Here is a 20,140-nt window from a genome sequence, read left to right as displayed (position 1 = left end):
TTTGTGGTTGAACAAGCCTGCTTATTTGCACAATGCTGTGGTTTGCACACACTTCTGGTGCTGAGGCAATGGTAAGATGTGTGAACCTTCGCACAACTGTTTTTCCACTACGGTTTATGCATTGGCGTTGTTTGTCTGTGCCTTACAATGCAACTTCAATTTAAAGTATTCTATTTTTAGAAATTGTGTTGTTTAATGACGTAATATGAATTCACACCTTTAGACAAGAAACACTCGAAATAAAAAAGACACTTTGTAAATGATAATAATTTAATCCTTGCAAATTCTATTATTCTTTGGTGTTTAACTTGTTTTATCTCTTTCTATCTACTTTTCTACTATTTATCACAAAAGGAATCAAAACAGAGCCAAATAGGGAAAGCTCGGTTTTAGAATAACAATAATTATGACAATAAATAAAACAAAATTGAAGTCATACTCCAAAATGATGTCAGATTTCAGTTCAATAATGTTTTTACGAAGGTTGATTCGGAGCAATTGCTGATCCACAAAAATAAATCATACAGTGCATTAATGGACTAAATTAATCACTGAATTGACATTAAAAACTACAATCTATTACTTATATTATTTCTATATTCATTGGTTTTATTTTGGTCTTTTTCAGATAATAATGTACGCTGTAACGATCAAGTGTTTATCTCAATCTCACATGAAAATTTTGCTTTATTTTTGCATCATGTTTCTGAGTGTTACACATTTGTATACATCTCGTATTCAATCTTCTCATAATGTAGAACTGACGATAAAAGTGATTTGACTTGGTTTGATGAAACATGCAAGACATTAAAAGATAAGGGACACGTTCAAGGTTGAGGGTCAACTTTGATAAATGGACTGATATGGAAATACAGCAATCACTTTACATTTATACTGGTTGTACTCCTTTTTTTTCCCTGATGAAGCTCTTTGAGATATCCAAACCAAATTCCATCTTAGTTTCCTCCTTTATGAGTCGTTTTAAAGCCATGATGATGTACCAGACCAATATATCTCTGTTATCGCCATCAGCTGATACCATAACGATGGCTGTCTGTTTGCCCTGACCTCTAAATGACTTTTTGTCTTGACTCACAAATGTTAATGTTCCTCCTGGGGTTCAGAATCAATATTGACAATGAAAGAATAAAGTAATCACGTTTTATCGTTTGCCTCTCCACAGAAAGTCACTCGTCCTATTCCACTGGATGTGAAAATCCTCGTACGATAGGTGTTTTTTTTTATACAAATCAAATCTAAATATTAGATTTTCTTTCTTTAAAAAACTTACATTCACATATATGTCAGCTGATACATTGATAATTTATTCTGTAAATGTTTCTCTCTCTCCCCCCCCCCCCCCCCATTTCCTGACAGGGACAGTTGAGATGGAGGAATGGAACGCTGGCTCTTCTTTAGTACCTGTAGAAGTCAAGGACATCACCACCTCATCACCAACAGGTATACAGCCTTGTAGCTCACAATATAAAAGCTTAAACACATCAAGTGCCTGGTGTCATCTGAATGGGCAAAAACGGATTTAAGGGTCTTAGTTTTGTAATTTGTGCCAGATATTTCAGTTTTACCTCCTGCCCACATGAGGCAGCACCTCTTCAGGTGAGCCTTACAAGTAGACACTTTCATGCTTTACCAGCTGGTCACACTGCCCTTCCGAGACACCAGACTATTTTCACTTGCTGCATTATTGCTGGTCACACTGACTTCTTCACCATCCGCTGGCCAGCATAAAATGTCTCATTGCTTTTTTTTCTGTAATTGTTCATCCTGTTTCATTTGCACCGGCAGACGTGCCAGTCCTGGTCCTGGACAGCCACAGACTGACATTAATGTTCTGCTCTTACACACCTTGTAATAAAAGACTCCTTATCAGGCCTTCTGCAGAGCTTCATGATGACATTTATTAGATTTGGGTATTCTGGAGCAGACAGACATTGAAAAGTTCCAGGGTTGTGGCCTTCCAGAATCAGGGTTTGATGCATTTAATCGAAGCAGTTTTGGGTTTAAACAATGATTGTGTGTTAATCCATGTCTTGTCGGATGGGCAGGAATACAGTGTAAACTCTTGAGGCCAAAATATTCCTTTTAATTTTTTATTAATTAACAATATGAAACAAATATGATTCATTATAAGTAACAACAACTCCATAGTTTTTCCTTATAAGACTGTCCACATTTAATGCAGTTTTGAATCTATTCACATTTTTTTTTAATTCTTGACAACTTTTCTCTTTTCAGAGATTTTTGAGAATTCATCTTCATGGTGTAACTCTTATGCTCATCCTATTTCTTTAGCAACAAGGTAGCGTTCTTTATCTGCTGTATCACTGATGTCTCTGTGAAGACCATTGTTGCTGCTGGCAGTATCTTAATATTTGAAAAATATAATAGAAGAGCACCAGTCACAACTACTTAGTATGAGAAAAAGTATGTCGTGTGAGAACTGCTGGCGTTGAGCAGTGTAGTGTGGGATGTGTGGTGAGCTCTTCCTTTCACACGTTGAAAACCCTTGTCGAGCTTTTCAGCTTCACGTGTTGTGAAACCAAACTGTGTGGTGATACACTTGAAAGCCCTTTCACAATTACACGTAAACTGTTTGTGTCTTCCCCACAGTAAACAGGTCCTGTGAGAATCTGGAGTGCTACATGATCCTGATTAAAGCGGAGAAGACGGCCATCGGCTCCATCTGCTTCCTGGCGGGTCCTTTCACTCTGCTCGAGAACGCTCTGGTCCTGGGCGTGATTGCCACCACGGTCACGCTGAGACAGAGGCCCTCCTACATCTTCATTGGCAGCCTCGCTCTGGCTGACGTATTTGCCAGTTGCTTCTTCACCACCAGCTTCTTGGACTTTCACTTATTTCGCCGTCATGACGGCCCCACCGCCTACCTCTTTAAGCTAGGGGGTGTCACCATGGCTTTTACCAGCTCGGTAGGGAGTTTGCTGCTAACTGCGCTGGACCGCTACCTCTGCATCCACCAGGCCTCGAGCTACAAGGTGCTGCTGACCCGCCGCAGAGCTCTGCTGAGCCTCCTGGCTCTCTGGAGTGCCACCATCTTCATCTCCTTCTTGCCTCTGATGGGCTGGAGGTGTCCCACGGGCCTGGCTCCGCCCTGCTCACGCCTGTTTCCTTACATCAGCCAAGGATATCTGGCCTGCTGGACCAGCTTCATCCTAGTGCTGCTGGCACTCATTCTGGTGGCTTACACGCTCATCCTGTGGAAGGCCCATCGCCACGAATCTGCCATGCACAGCCTCCAGGGAGCAGCGGGGACAGGTCAAGCCCGAATGAGGATGGACATCCGTTTGGCCCGCACTTTTGGCCTGATTCTGCTCATCCTGGTGGGCTGCTGGCTGCCTGCACTCTCCTTCATGCTGGCTGACGTCGCTGTGATGTTGAGTCACTCCCAGCAGAGGGCCTTCGCCTTTTGCAGCACACTCTGTCTGGTCAACTCCGCCATCAACCCGCTACTGTACGCTCTGCGCTGTCGAGAGCTCAGAGTCGCCCTGCTGCACTTACTTCAAAGAGTGTGTGACATTGGGAGGTGTAAAAAATCAACACAGGACATAACTCCTGCGCTGGCTAGTGCAGAAGACAACAACTTCACTGTGTTCACCACGGAGGACGACATGCCCAGGGCCAGAACCACTCGACTTAACTCCATTTCAGAAATAGTCAACCATCAGAAACTGAATGTTAGCAAATGAAGGGGATGAAAGAATAAAGCAATACATGCAACTACACATACTTTTGTGTTTATGGCAGTCTGCCCATAGTTAGGAATGGTAATACAATGTAAATAGAGACATGAACATAGAGACTTCACTTCGCTTTAGATAAAGTAAAACTACTGAGAGTAGATAAAATGCCATGGATTGGAAGATCAGTGCTAGCAAAGCCTTCCTGAACAAAACTAAAGTGATCAAAAACAATAAGTCCAGAATATTGTTGAGAAAGTTTCTGACCTGCTGTGAACACATAACACATGCAGGGATAATCCGTTTGTCACAAATACACATTACTTCAGTCATAAAAATGGTATCACACATTCACAAATTGAATAACAAATAACATAATTCTTAATCTGTATAATTTAAAAAAAAAATCTTTCTTAATGCGATTTCAGGACAAAATAGGCATATCAGTAAGTATTTTATGAGAGTATCTTGGACTGGAAAGGCTATTTATTGTTCAAATAAAATGATCAAGTTTGGTTTCGCTGAACAAAATGTCTAATTGGCTTTTTAGTTGCAGCCATTTATTCTTGCACCTTTGACTTTTCTCCCTCCGCTCTCTGTCACTGCTTTAACACTCACAGTGATGAAATACGCTGGCCTGTGAACTGAACTGCTGACTTTTGGGATCACCACACAGCAAAGAGTCGGGCTTGTTGTTAGCATGCTTCTTTATTTTGAATGTATGACCCTGAACGCACAGGTCCGGAGGACCCCGCGGGTCGCCGATCTACACATGAATGCCCAGACCCCACAAAAGCCCCCTTCCACGGGAGAATTTAACACAATGTGCACTGCGTGAATCCAAGCAGCGTGCCTAGGTGAATGGGGCACATGCTAGGAAGAGAACGAGCAGGAACATGAGAACAGTCTCTGGAACTGGCAGTAGCAGCAGAGAATAGACATTCACTGAAACACGCGCACACATACATTAACTGAAATAGATAATCACAAAAGTCTCAAAACATTTGTTGATCTTAAATTGTTGGAGACTATACAGAACGCCTGTGTCAATCATTTTGTGAACTGATTAAAAATACAAGTTGACTTCACTCTGTTTTGATTCTTGGTGTTTGTTGTCAAGCAGATTAAATCTGTAACTCTTTTTTTGTCTGAGGTATTAAAAAAAGGTTTCAATTTCAGTTTTCAGTGTGCCAATGTACGCAACAGTGGTTTCATATATCAATAAATCAGTCAAAGTTACACTTATCATAACAGAGAAATTAAAAGACAATCTGTTACTCGTGTCACCTGTTAGTCGGTGGTTTATATCAGACATGTTGTGCTTAAAAGTTGATCTGTTTAAAGGAGAAAAAGTGGGCATGAAGCAAGAAGATCACTTTGATAAAGGGGTTATTGTGTTCGCTAGACAACTGAGCCAGAGCATCTAAAAATGAAAAATGCTGCTCTTGTGAAAGACTTACTGGCGATTCAATAAGGGCCCTTAATGTGTCATGATGACCTGCAACTCGGCCTGAAGATATTTGATGAGCCCATTGGGTGGCTGAACAGACAATTGCTGTGAGGGCAAATGGCTGTTGTGGGCTCGTTGGAAGAGGGGTGACAGCTGGTTTTGTACTTGTGGAGCTAACACTTCAGTTTTGCTTCTTGAGCATGACAAACTCAGCTACACCATGTTGGATTGACAGGAGACAGTTGGAGCACTTTTGAGAGTCGGCCTCCCAGGTATCTGCATGCAGACCACAACTCTTAAGAGCGGCCGTTGGTGTGTCGTCATATCATTTGCGCTGGCCACCATCAAAGTGCTTGCCATGCCATGAAGGGTAAGGGCTGTTATCTAATCCAGCAGATAAGCTACTGAAGCTTAGAATGTTGCAGAAGTTAAGGCTAGACCTGATAGAAAGATATCAGAATACATAAAGCATCACAGCTGCAAAAGGGTCAAACCTACAAAAGGTTAGCCAGGTGGTGTTGATGTTGTGGCTGATATGATAACACAACTGAAGTTGGAACAAAAATACCCAGTCATTTCATATATGTCAAAAAGGGGAGCACAAAGTATCATCATATGTGAAATACAGCACATATAGTATTTCAACACGACATGGAATGTTGAATTTTCGGGCTAAAGTTTCCCAAGCGGGTCAGATAACACTTATGATAATATCGTTATTTGCAGTAACCTATAATGCAGTAATAACCACCGTCAGCACTCTTTCCTAACAACAAGAATATTTCTGGTTTGATTCTGGGTCTCTGTGCAGCGTTTGCATTTTACCACTGTCCATGTGTGGGTTATTTTCTGGCTTGTCTACCTTTTTTTACAGTTAGATTTTTGTTTTTTTTAAATTGGCCACTGATCAGAACAACCATTGATATTAATATCTTATGATGTGACAAAGAAAGATCTCCTGGAGTTTTTTTTTCTTCTTTGTAATTGTATTGTAAATACATTGTTACTTCCTGCACATATAACAAACTGTTTTCGCCAGCAGTGATGTGTGATTGATACAAATCAGTCTCACCGCACAACCCCTGACAACAGACACCAGTGTGTCTGTTAGTTGTTTCTGATGCATGTCATACAAAAAAAACTGTAGGTGTGGTGTAAAGCTTGTAGCAGATTAAATGAAAGCAGATTATCTCTAAAAACAGTACAGATGTTTTCACATGGCGCTTATGTAACAAAACAATCACTCTTTGCAGTCACTATGTATAGCATGAGCTGACTCCTTCACATAAATAAATTATAGACCCACATGCCAATTTCTTTCATAATTCATCTTTTTGGTCATTTTGGTCTCTTTTTGGCCTGATTTTGGTTGTTGTACATCTCTTGATTTGAAAATGGAATTCATTATTACATCTGCGTCAGAAAGCGGTATAAAGTGGGTGTATGTTCATTTTAGATAGAATAGTCCGCGTGGGCATGCAGAAGGTTAATAAAACCAGGATAGGACATTATGCAGGTTTTATAAACAAGACAAAAATCATATCCAACACCCAAAACATAGATCGTTGTTCAAAAAGACAGATTTGAAAGACAGATTATTGTGTTTTAATTTCACACCATACCACAATCACATTGATTGTGGGTCATCAATTAATACTAAAAAGTATGACTGTGGTAGGAAACTGGAGCTCCTGGAGGAAACCAATACAAGAACATGACAGCTCCAAATATATTCTCATTCTCACCATTACACAATGATCATGGTTAAACAAACGCTTTTTAAAAAGTTAAAATTCTAATAAAGTTTAATCTCACAGACATGGGGGGGGGGGGGAGGGGGGGCAACAATGATACATAGATTTTTCTCAGTTCTCAGTTTGCTGCGTGTAAAAGAAAGATATGAAGTTAAATTAAACATCAGTCTGTGGTTCAATTCTCCTGATTTACCTGATCGCCACCGCCAGACGTCTCGTGAACCTTCAATTTGAGTTCAACGGTAAGCGAGCAAAAACTATAGGGTTGTATGTCTTGATATATTTACAGAAAAGTCGCAAAGCAAATGCCAAATCAGTTTTTTTGCTCAGTGGTGACAACTGAATTTGTATGCCACACTAATTTGGGCAATAGCTGTAATTTATATACGCTAACAATACACAATGGTTTGTTGTAAATATTTCCGGACCCCTCGGAGCCGCAGTGGTACGCTCCTCCATTGTGACGTTTTAAAAATTGAGCAGGCAGCTCGTCAGTTGGCTCGTTCCTCAGAGGAGAAAATCCGTTGTTGTGGAGAGGAAGAAAGGCCAGCGAGAAACCCGAGGAGCGTCTAAAACGGACAAACTGTTCGCGTTTAACCCCCCTTTTTCTGCGTGTCGTCTTCTCCCGAGTTATTTTTTGCCGTTCACCTTAGCTAAAATGGCTTGTGGAGCTACGTTAAAGCGGTCGATGGAGTTTGAGGCCCTCCTCAGTCCCCAGTCTCCTAAGCGGAGAAGGTGCAATCCACTACCGGGGAGCCAAGGCACTCCGTCCCCGCAAAGATGCAACCTCCGTCCCCCAGTCGACAGCCCGGCGCACTCGATGTCTCCCCCGGCCATCGGTGGCGAGCATAGGCTCACCCCAGGTATGGATTCCCACTAGATTTGACGTGTTTTTCCTGTTTTTCGGGGTGGGTGTCATGGGGGAGGGGGTTTGGGTGGAGTGGAATGGATAGCTAGGGGGTTGGAGGCTACACGTTAGCCGACCTCGGCTAACGCCAGGAAGGGAATGTCGTCGCTAAGTAACCGCCACAGATAAATCCACCCATCGGAAATAAATCACTAAAGTTAAAGTGGCTCTGTCGGTGTCTATTTGTGCCTGTGGCGTTTTGTGATGCTTCAAACTTGGCCTAATTAGCATATCGTGGCTAATGTTGATTTGTTCGTGGAAACTATTGTGGTGTTGTAGCTTTTTCCTGGTATGCAACATGAATATGCAACAAACGAACGATAAATTATTTAAACCCTTCCTTTGTAATGGTTACACAGTGTTTTGTCATTTCCAAGTAAGTTTTTACATACTATGAAATGGTCTTGGTGGTGAATGCATACACAATGAATAGAAACATACACAGAACATTCAGAGCAATATTGCACTGACTGTAATCCAACATGCCTCCTTATAAGCTGAATTACTTTTCACAATCCTTTCAAGCCTAATTTAGGAATCCCAATGCTATCTAATTGAAAATATGAGCAAAATGATATGAATATGATTTTTTGTGTAAGAGGACACTGAATGCTCAAGCCTTAACCCCCCCCCCCCCCCCCCCCCCCCCAGCCCTAACCTAAATGTTATACCTTTACCAGCTATTTCCTGTCAGCTTCTTTGACAGGCAGACTTTAATTGATGTTTCCCCTCCAGCACTCTTGTAAAAATACATCCAGAGTTGGTCCCCAAAGAGGACAAAAAAAAAAATCTCTGGAGAATTCCTTTGCTCATGTTTTCACTGACCTACAACAGGCCTATGTTGCTTGTCGGGACACCGTTACTAAGCCTGGTTGATACTTGACAGAATTAAGGCTCACTGTTTGCTTGCTGATTGATTTTCAAAGCCATTTTGATCTGATGACATATGCTACACCAAACAAATGAATGTATTGCATATAATTCAGTTGTGGATAGCAAGGCTGCGGCTTCACTGAGAACAATGCGGCCTGTTGGCGATCGTAATAGACGAATGGTACCACAGTCTCAGCCCGATCACTGCAGTCTGTTGATTGGGAGCTGCATGGGTAATGCTCATTGGTTTTAGTGCCTCAATTGTCTTGCATTGATGAAGGAATTACCATTTTCGACCACAGCCATTTCCATCCCACCCCATGCCTGGAAGGCGTTGTTCATTTTCTTTGTGCCCATGTCCTCCTCTCATGCAGATGTGGAAATGCTGTGGGACGCACAAGTCGACACAAGATAATTACCTAGATGTCTCCACAATCCGGGGGCTCATTGTATGTGCCAGTCAGTGAGATTTGGCAGTGTGACAGCAGTGAGGCCTAATCCTCACACTTTTTGAATTCTAATTAAACATTGCTGGGCGTCCTTGAAATAATTTGATCACCTGCAAAAAAAAAATCAGGGTTACGAGGTTGAGGTGACTCTCTGCCTAGATGGTTATTATGTACTCATAGGAATAGGATGTTGTAATCCTCATACTTATGTACAACCTATGGTCTTCTACATTATTAGCCAGCAGTGACAATTCCAGTAAGAGAATAAGAAAACACACTGAGCAAGCGAGGGTTCTGTTTAACAGTTATTCTTTGTTAATGGTATTGTTCTTAAACCTGCAGATATTTAAACATCATAGCCTCCATTTTGGTATGGAGTAACATTTTTTAGAATATAATAACCTGTGACAAATGGCATATAATTGTGTCTTACAGTGATTATGAAGCTGCTCCATTCGTGTTAATTCGGACATCATTGCGTTATAGTAGTTTCTGATGTTGCTTTTACATGTGAAAATCAAGAACGATTAAAGAAAGTGACTTGAAATTGTTAAACTATTTTGCGCTTGTGTATTTTCTTTCACATATACAATGGTAGGTGTTCATACTTCCATAAAGGAGGTGAACTGCATATTTAGATTTTCCGTAGACTTTACAGCTTCAAGCCACTGAACACCCAGCAAGTTCGTTTTGTGTTTATCAACTGGATTATTTTGATATAGTCATCCGTTGTTAGACCAACAATCGCTGGGGAAATGGTGAAGCTGGTGTCAAATGACAAACACTCACCGCTGCATGCTCATTAGATAAGAAACATCTGTATAAGCTTGCTAATCAGAAGAAAGTGGGTTCTTGGCAACATGATGTTTGAAGCTTAAACGGCTTGTCTGGAGATAAATTGATTGAATAAATAAAGGTCTACTGAAAGATAAATGCTTTTGTTAACTACGAATCTTGAAAAGCTTGCTTGCAGTGCAGGATGTTGTGGAAATTTGGACGCCAGCATAAAAGCATCTCTTTTCAACAACAAGGTAAAGGAGACAGGACAACAGCAAACGGAGTTGCTGCTGTTCCTGTATTTACACTACAAGAAGAACCTTGCTCTATTGTGCACATCATCACACAATATTTCTCACAGAAATGGCCAACGCTGCCCTCGCTGATGGTATTTGCACAAATAGAGATGAAGGCGGTGATGGAGATTGAGAGTCGATTTGTTGCAAAAATGTATTTCTGTTTATCACTAGCCAAGAATTCTTGATAAGTCATGTTTGTTAGAGTTCATAAGTCTTCATTTCGGAGGCTTATCTATGAAGACATTTCCCACATACACCATGTTACTTATCTGCAAGACATAGTTCATTGTGTGATTATGTTGCACGTTGCTGCCCAAAATGAGGCAAACAGATTTGCTTTCAGACTTGTTTTTGGCTCCGTTATATTGTATCTCCCCCTCAGACCTTTTGAGAATCCCCTCGACCTCCCGTGTGTTTTGTTTCGCCCTGCCTACCTGAATTACAGCACAACAGCTGTAAGGTTACAAACATGGACATTTGTGTGCTTCAGACACGAGGTCCAGACACATGGTATTATGCTCACCTTCGCTGAAAGAGGGCCCCTCATGGGAGTGGCACTGCAATCCTGCCTTTCTGATGTGCTTTGCCAAGTGAAAGCACTTTTGTACAGAGTGAAAGGTCAACTGTCATCCCTCCCTCCCTCCCTCGCTTCCCACCTCTACCCACATGCGCTTTCCAGCTAGTCAGGTTTCTTTGTGGAGACGATGCTGCGTGTGCTGCCGAGGCACATGGATGTGATACTGATTGAATCACCCCCCCCCCCCCCCCCCTTTTTTTTTTTTTCTGTACTGAATTCTCCTGCTGCCAGTCTGGGCTTGTGCTTTGTTGAAAGTCTTACCCAAGAGATCGATGAGCCTAGTATGTTTTGTTTTCTTTCTTTCTTTTTGTTTATAAAAATGATTTACATTAAAGGTATACAAGAGGATTGTCCCGAATTTTAGGAAAGAACCGCCCTCTCCACCTTTTGAAAAAAACGCGCATGCGCAACACTGTACCTGCTCCCGAGACGGAACGCCTACTAAAACGCGTGCGAGAGACATGCACGAGCCCAGTTCTCCTCGTGCACGCTCTGTTTACAAGTCACAAGTCGGCATCGCTCACATAAGCTCACTTTACAAGAAGATTTGCACCAGAGGGGGTGAAACTGTATAAAAATGTCCGAGAATAATGCCTCGGGTCGGCCACCGGCATGATGAGAGTGAGCTGCGCGCAGAGACGAGCATGTACGACGGGCTTACGTCATATATCACCGGAATGATTGACAATTGGGAGGACCAGTTATTTTGATGATCCACCCGGAAGAAGAAAATCCTCTACTATACCTTTAAGGCTGCCAGGTCATAGTTCAGGCATCAGGTCTGGATGTAAAAGTGCATCATCGTGTAGAAACTGCTCTGGTGAAGATGTTCACTGGTGGAACACAAAGGTCATCAACATTAAAAGTCCAGAAAGCGTGTCAGTGGTAAATTATCAGTAACTCTAAACCTCGGATTCTTCTGTTGGTATAACAGGGTGTTTGTTTCAATTATGGACCGTTTACAGCAAAATTTGTTGACTACATTTCTTGTTGCACATGTTTAAGCACCTCCATAAATAACAGTGGTGTCAAAGGTGTTTCAGTTCAAGGGCCACTTTATAGAGCCACGTTTGGGTCTTCAATGTGCCTGATCAGTAAAGTCGTAGCACAATAATCTAGAAGAAGAAAACTCCAGCTGTTTGCCCTTTGGTTTAGTGCAAATATTTACAAGTACATGTAACTTTAACACAATACATTGAACAATGTCCCATTTACAACGTTTCCTCATGGTGTGAAATATCAAGAAGACTGGTTTCCCTTATAATTGTGACACAAGATGTGACTCAACTTTGTTCTTTTGTTTTTTTTCCCCACATCTGCAGAAAGATTTAAAAACTACGTTTTCAGCCTAATGTTGGCAAAACCTGGTGCTTCTCAGTGCCGTCCGATTTGTGCAGCCTTCATGTTTAACCCTCACGGTATGCTTGACTGCTTCCACTTAAACAGTGCGGCCCTCACAATTATCCCCGAAAATGCAGTTAATACTATTTCAAATTGCAATTTGGGTCTTCTTTGTAGTTTTCACACTCGACAGGGTCATTAGCAGGCCAAGCTAGACCGTCTGTTGGGCCGATTTTTGGGCCGCAGGCTTCGTGTTTGACACTCCTGTTGTTCAAAATAGAAAGACGGCCAATATGGTCGTTGAATGTCATGCTCCAGTTTATTGTCCAGCTGCTTTTCCCATTTTAGCAGTTTTCAAACTGGTGGTGGTTCGTTTTCAGCACGAGGGCAGCTTGAATTGACCCGTAATACATCACAACCTACTTCCTGGCATTCGGGACATTCGACCCCCACACACACACACACACACACACATACACATACACATACACATACACATACAATCCCTCAGCAGTGAAGGGTGAAATGAAATGAGTCAGCTTTGTTTTCTCTTCACCACCATGTCCAATCTATCTGGCCGATCTCTTGTCGTAGTCACAGTTTGGCCCGCGCCAAGGCCTTTTAGCCGAGTCTTTCTCACTGCAGCGCCCCGGCTCCCGGAAGTCTCAGTGATTGATTGCTTGGCCTGGTTGTGGTTGGGTCATTGTTGCCAGGCAACACCCTCCGTTGAACTACTCGCAGTTGGCAGAGCTGGAGGCAACATGCAGCAAGAGAGAGTTTTCACGCGTCGTGCAGCCCAGAGTATTGACGTCTCCTGTCAGTATTGATTGTTCAAACAAGTTTTCCCTGTATTCAGTCTGAAATTGACATGTTCCACATTCATACCTGCAATTTTTCCTTTTTCTCCACGTGAAATGTTTGAGCCTTTTCAGGTGAATGAAACTCGTGCTCTTACTCTGGCGCGTAATCCCATGGTCGCTTGATTTGATAGATTGACGTCTGCACCTGATTTGTACTCGCACTAATTACATTGAATTGTTAAGCCACATAAAAACCGTTTGTCCCTTACTGACGGAATCATTCTGCTTATTCGACTTCAGCCGTTCGTACATGCTTTACCAATGACCGTGTTCAGTTCTTCTTTCTAACAGGGACTTTCCTCCAGGAAATTGTTCAGCAGTGAAAGTAAGCTCCACAGCAACCCACCCCCCCAAATCTGTATCCGTTACAGACAGAATCCCCCCTACTGTCTGAAACACTGTTTGGTTCTAATCAGCGAGGGAGAGGAGGTGCTCAACGTCAAAGATAAAGGTTTTATGGGATCTACTTGAAGAGATGAGTCAAAGCTGTGGTGGATTTCATTCAAAAGATGAATGGCTCACCTGCGGCACAATGTTTGTTTCTCTAATGTCAATCTGATTAAAGTCATTGTTGCGCTCACCTTTTAGTGTTGCAGGGAATTGTTGGTATTGTACATTCTGCTTCAGGCTAACTTCAACCAGTCTCTCCAGTCATTGATGGAACCTCATCAAGCTGTGAAAGATGTTTAAACATCAATTGATCAGTCTCTTCTTTGTCATTGGTGCTGATGTCTTTCCCATATTTTAAAATATTAGTTTGTCACCCTCAACGCAACATGTAATTTTGAGCGAATACTTTTGAAGACAGTCAAATACGGTTTCTTTACAAACTGTTATTTATAGTATCACAGACCTCATTGCCATGGTTAAACTTGCGATTTGAACCATACTTCCAGATGAAAACATGCTAACTTTGTCCTTTGTTCATGAATAGCATATTTAAGGGAACACTCTAAAAAATATATGTACTCGTTGTTACAATAGGTTTCATTTTTTCACTATTTGTTTAATGGCATAAACATTACTTCAGGAAGGGATTTCTTTTTTTAGTGTTCCTAGTTTTGACTTTGTCTTGAAAATATATAAAAACAAGCAAAACTGCATGAACATGTATACCTTTCACACGACATGCACACAATGTGTCAAGTCTGTCAGATGAATTGTACAATAAATATACATTATAAGCCAGTAGTTCTTAATATTGTGCATGCAATATTTAAAGGTAACATCCAAGTCTACTATTAAATGATATTTGGCATTTTGGTAGTTTATGGTTTGTCTATATACTGAATTTTCATTTCAATACTGAACAGCTCCTGTCTTTCTATCAGTGAGCTTTCTAGAAAGAATAACTTGTATATGTTTGTATATATATTTTTCAGGCTGTAAATTAATATAAGATTGTGTTGGCATTGGTTTGCTTTTGTACTTCTGATTATACAGGTCAGAAGTACAAAAGAGGAACAACAGTAAAACAGCAAAAATCAACATCGGCTCTCCTGAAACGCAGAGATGTGTGATCAAAAGCTGAAGAACAGCTATTGGTTTTTATTACTATTTAAATTAGGTCCAGGCAGGGAGAGCTGTGGTATTTGGAAGTACCAATCCTTAAGTGCAAAGACGTTCATATATCTAGAGGAGAAATGGATCCACCCCAATAAATGGCAAAGATCATTTTAAAGGGGGAAAAAAAGAGGTGCCTCCAATCCTCGTTTGTAAACTCAAGTGCATGGGTATATATTAAAATTGTAATACTCCACGTCATTACATGTTTAATTAATTATGCAGCCCTGTATACTGTTTATACACCAGTGTAACTGGATCAAGTTAAAGTAAATCTTGAGTTTATATTTTTGTCTCCAGTTGACACGACTAACAAATACATGGGCTCAGCAGCATTCCTAAACATGGAAGCCATAACCTCCAAACTGATTTCCCAGCAAAAGAAGCCGGCCCTTTTGGATATTTAATTTTTCAGCAGAATAAGCTTACATGCTAATGAAATTTGTTGATTTACTGTCTGGCAATCTGCTAAGCAGCTTACAAAATTCGGAAGGGATTGCAGTCACTGTGTAGCTTGTAAATGATTGTTTTCCTCTCTTCAGCAACATGGTCCGTGTCAAACAAACGGGGGGGCTTCTGTGTTTTGGTTTTGCGTTGGTTCAGAAGCCAGGCAACAGGAGGAGAGGGATTCAGCGAGGGCATCACTTCAGCACTGCACAAACTAAAATGATCTGTGGAAGGAAATCCCGCCGCACTTGCCAATCCAAACCAGCGAACATGATGAGCAGGCTGCAGAGGCAGCACGGCTTCTCGCTCTGCCCCCACCCAAGATAAACGAGACACGGCCCCCCCAGATAGAGGTGCAGCGTGTGCAAAGACTTCACCCCCTGTATACAGCCAGTGAGATAACCAAACGCAGAAGAGGGACTTTATCAGCTCTGCTTGAGGCCAGGGTGTTTTCCCTCTTTGCTTTTCCCAGGACCTTTTTTACTCCCACTTTAACCTTTATAATTAGATATGTGTGAGGCCTCGGCTGCAATTTCAGCTGTTTTGACAGAAGACGATATGACCGAACAAGTTGTCATTTTAACAGGTGATGAATGACATAAACGCACACCGATTGTGCAAGGACAAGCCCGGTTGTAGCGTTCACGTGTGTCACTCGAGTATCCGCAAACATTTTCTTATCACTTCAGTCTTCCTGTGTGTTTTGCATTATTTTTGGCTTGTTAAATAGTTTTTATATGAATCGTATTGTTTGCAAACCTCCTTCACCACTGTATGACATCAATGTCCAATTATGTTAGTGAACTTTGGATGATGTAATTGACATCAGAAGTCGTCGCCAAATGTTTTCTGGTAAATTTAGTATCGGTACATGCTTAACCGAACTGATCAGTACTGCCTGATTATGACCTGACCGGATCGGAGCGTTGTACCTGTGTCGTAACTAGCAGTTTGTAAAATCACTGATTCGCTGGACGCTCCGCCCGTCACGTTTTGAAAGTGGTGAGAAAAATAATTACCTTTTTTTTTTTTTGCACCCTACTCGTAACATCACAGAACTGTATCAAACAAGTTGAGTTTGCTTTGCTCAAGTATCTGCAGCTTCGCAGCAACAGTCTTTTTTTTTTTTTTGTTCCATCCTCGTAAAGGGTGTGATTTATGCTTGCAGGTATGCCGAGCCTCTTCGCCATTTGCACATTTGCAGGATGTCGTCGTCATAGAAAGCTTTTGAAGGAGAAGTGAAAGTGAAGTAGTCCGGAGATCAAGAAGTGTGTCTGAAGTCAGCTGTGTGTTCATGTGTTGCGCTCATACAGCTGTCGTAGCTCGCGCTGGCTCAAAGAGCACACTCGGGAGGCTTCAAATCAAGCTGGATGGCTGTGTTTTGCAGGAATCATCCCCTGTTCATGCATGAGCACATTTAGCTGTGGTTGTGGTTACTGGGGAATGGAAGGCTCACGCAGTACAGAATAGACTCAAAACTATGAGTGGCTTCTTTTCTGGAATGAATCACAGCTTGTATGTAGAACAATAGTGTCGGACGGAAATCACAGTTATGACGCTTGACTGCTCCAATTTAAAGATAGATTTGTATTGTCTAAATAAAGGAATCCAAGCACAATGTAGGACCTTGTAATTTTCTCTCTATAGTACTTTTAGTATAATCACTTGAGCTTCTCCGCACATCTGTTTAAGTGTTCTTCGATGTAACATTGGACTATAATTGAGCCTGGTGCATTTTGGGAGGCCATTGGGACCACCGTTCACATGGCCAGGACCTCCCTGTGTTTTGGAACATGTGTGAGCCAGCGGCCTCCGTCCCTTGACCTTATTCCTGTTTGCTCCCCACAGAGCAAATCTTCCAGAACCTCCGTCAGGAGTACAGCCGGATCCAGAGGCGGCGGCAGCTGGAAGGAGCCTTCCAACAGACGGAGGCCTGCAGCAGCAGCGACGCCCCCAGCCCCAGTTCCTCCCTCAGTGCTCCCAGCTCCCCACCAGGTAGGAGCGTGGTCTGCACACTGTGCCACATGGAATAAACTGCTCTTTATACAAGCGTGTGCTGGTCTGGTACTGATGTAATAAACTGTTTATGCCAGGATGTTTTTTTTTTTTTCCATTGCTTACAGCACCGTATTGAATAGGACTGTATTCAGGAAGGTCGGTTGTTGGATTTAGTCAGGCTCATGTAAAGATGTTGCATTTTCTGCCGCTGTTAAGTTTACCTTAACTTTTTTTATACCCAGACAGGCCTTTTACCTGTCGCTGCTCAGTTCTTTTTTCTTCTTTTTTTTTACCTTCTGTATTTTTAGGGCTCTTATTTCGGTTTTATGGTATCTGTTTTTAGTGCTGTGAATCACCTTGTGATCTATATTTGAGCAAGGTGATATATAAATAAAGATTACTTAAGTGCATAGGGCCATGATGTTTAGACTCTTTAAATACAATTATAGAAATCAGTTGGAATATATAATTGATGGTCTCAAATGGCATGCTTGCTTCATGTTCAAGTACAAAAGCTTTATAATGAATTGCCCACAAGGTTGTCAATGTTTCAGAAAACCAGAATTTGCGGCTGATCTTTAGAGAATCAACATTTCTCAACCGTCTTCAAGGATTAGGGTTGTCTGTAAAACTATTTGTCACAACCAGTGTCGGATCAAACACTACTATTGTATTGGATGCCTTTCGTGAACGCAATCATAAAATCGTCTGATGCATGAGCATCTGAGCGGAAAACAAATCAAACCCACTGAGTACAAAAGTGTCTTTGAATTATTTACATTCCCTCTGATCATGTGGAGCAGTCAGAAATGGTATGGTACGCTCTCTGTGAACCAGCGGATGAACGTATACACATTTCCTTAAGCCCTGACAAACGTTTGAACAGATTTTGGGGGACAAACATTGTGTTGAACCAATCCCGGTGCCCGTGCGTGTGGTAGAGTAGAATACAGTCCATCGTTTACTGAATGTATACATGGTGCATTTGCACTTTGCTTTCTGCTGTTCTTCTGCGTCACTGCAGCAGGCAGCCACTGTGATGCAGAAAGCACAATTTGCCAGTTGATGTGTGAAGTGTAATCCAACGCCGCGGGCCTCCAGGCTCCAGTGCGGTTCGACTCCCCTGCAGGATGCTCTCATAGATCACAGCCACCGTGCCGTTAGTAACCCAGCCTCTCCCCCGTCTCCGAGGCTGCCGTTAAACCTTCACCCTCCCTCTGCCACCCTCCACTGTGATTTACAAACATTTTTAGTCCATCCAGCTTATTGCAGACCCCGAAGAGCGCAGGGTAATCAATCAGTGAACCAAAGCAGGCTCCAGTTGCCGTCTTGACAGACACTGGGGAGACTTTCAGAAAAAGCCCACATTAGTGCTGCTCGCATGACCCTGCTGGTCTCGCTAGAGGTGAGCCAGGACGGCGAGCAACACTGTAAATTTTCACCTGGCCGAGCAGCTTATTACTGGAGAGAGGCTGTTTTCTGTCTGCGAGAGTCATTTCTGCACCAGATATCTGAGCGACTCGGCCTCTTTACAGCTCGGTCTGGTTCTTGTGTTTCCCAGGTGCCTCAAGGAAGGACCAGCCCTCGTTCACACTGAGGCAAGTGAGCTACCTGTGCGAGCGCCTGCTCAAAGATCACGAGGAGAAGATCCGGGAGGAGTACGAACAGATCCTTAACACAAAACTCGCAGGTAATTAAAAAGAAAAAAAGAAGGAAAAATGCTAAACGGAGTTTCTCTGATTGAGATTATTCAAGTTTCCCATCTGGCTTAAGCCAAGGAAAATAAATAAGTGAAAATTAGCATCATATCAATAATGTGTGTTCAGTGTGTGTGGAAAGAGGTATTGTAAGGTACACAGAAAATATTCAAAGTACATGACCACGAATGAAGAAAATACCTCATCAGTCCCCGATGTGGCTCCTGCAAGACTCTGATTGTTGAAGGAACATAATATTTAAGAGAACTTGTCTTCACTGATTCTTCTAAAATGGTAAACGTGGCAGCTTAAGCTGAAAGAATGTGGTCCTTCTGGAAACTTAACCTCCCAAGTTTTTTGGACCTTCTGCCTCTCCCACATGTATCACAAGTGTCTGTGATGGGCTCCAAGTATCTTGAACCATAATGTTAGAGGAGTTCAAATCTTTTACACAGACAGCCCAAAATCAACAGATGAAAGAAAAGATCAAACACTAAAATGTCAGGATGACTTTAGAGACACCTTTAGCTGCTTGTTTTAGACGGGATGTGTCCCACAAATGGACTGTTAACCAATAATAAACACCGCTTTAGTGGACTCGCACACTTTAAATACATTGGTACGTTTTAAGTTGAGTACAGTTGATGCTGACGGCACATGCCCTGACCCTCACTTTTCTTCTTTCCAGAACAATATGAATCGTTTGTGAAATTCACACAAGACCAGATAATGCGAAGATACGGAGCTCGGCCTGCGAGTTGTAAGTGCCGTTCTCCTTTGAGGGCCACGCTCCCTCTGCCACGGTCCTTGTTTAGTCTGCGCCCAGCTGATTGTAATGCCGATCTCACTGTCTTGATGGTTTCCTGTGTTTCAGATGTGTCCTGAGCTCACATCAGTGGGATCCCACGTTCCTCTCACAAGATGGCTGCTCTTCTACTGCCTCCTTCCAGTTGATTTACATTTTATTTCCCTAACACGCCCCCTCCTCCTCCTCTTCCCCTTTCAATCTGTTTGGGTGCCATCGTTTATCCACATTTTAATCCAGATGTTGGTTTCGTACTTAAACTATCGCTGCTGGCCAAAAGTTTCAAAGAATCTGACCCCTGAACTCAGTATGAAGCCCGCTTTCCTCTTCTTCTTTTTTTTTTTTCTATCTCTCTCCTCGATTTCCCTTTTTGATTTTCTTTTAATTTCTTTTTTTCCTCTCCAGATTTAAGCAGGTATTTGTCAAATCTCTTTCTGGCGCTGTAGAAAAAGCTTATTGGCTCGTGATCATTCTGTATAATCCTCCAGCAGCTGTATTTAATGGTTCCCGCTTCTCACCTTGACCCACTTTTCTTGCTCGCCCCACCTCCTCCCACACCTCCTCTCCTCCTCACAACTCTTTACCTGTTCATGTGGATTTTTTTCCCTTTTGAAGAAAATAAAGTTC

At 42.1% G+C, this 20,140-nt stretch overlaps 2 protein-coding genes across 2 annotated transcripts; both read left to right on the top strand.

Moving 5' to 3' along the window:
* Positions 1 to 1,388: 1,388 nt before the first annotated feature.
* Positions 1,389 to 3,725, top strand: cnr2 (cannabinoid receptor 2; the record flags this gene model as incomplete). Its single annotated transcript, XM_080500508.1, has 2 exons — positions 1,389 to 1,461; positions 2,632 to 3,725. 2 exons carry the CDS (start codon positions 1,389 to 1,391, stop codon positions 3,723 to 3,725), a joined length of 1,167 nt encoding a protein of 388 aa, XP_080356634.1.
* Positions 3,726 to 7,445: 3,720 nt separating this feature from the next.
* On the top strand, positions 7,446 to 20,136 carry akirin1 (akirin 1). Its single transcript, XM_080500765.1, has 5 exons — positions 7,446 to 7,783; positions 16,862 to 17,008; positions 18,573 to 18,701; positions 19,397 to 19,468; positions 19,583 to 20,136. Exons 1-5 carry the CDS (start codon positions 7,579 to 7,581, stop codon positions 19,591 to 19,593), a joined length of 564 nt encoding a protein of 187 aa, XP_080356891.1. The 5' UTR covers positions 7,446 to 7,578; the 3' UTR covers positions 19,594 to 20,136.
* The last annotated feature ends 4 nt before the right edge of the window (positions 20,137 to 20,140 follow it).

The sequence above is a fragment of the Blennius ocellaris genome (genome assembly GCF_963422515.1).
Source record: "Blennius ocellaris genome assembly, chromosome: 8".
Lineage (NCBI taxonomy): Eukaryota > Metazoa > Chordata > Actinopteri > Blenniiformes > Blenniidae > Blennius > Blennius ocellaris.
This window is presented reverse-complemented; position numbering and strand designations above follow the sequence as displayed.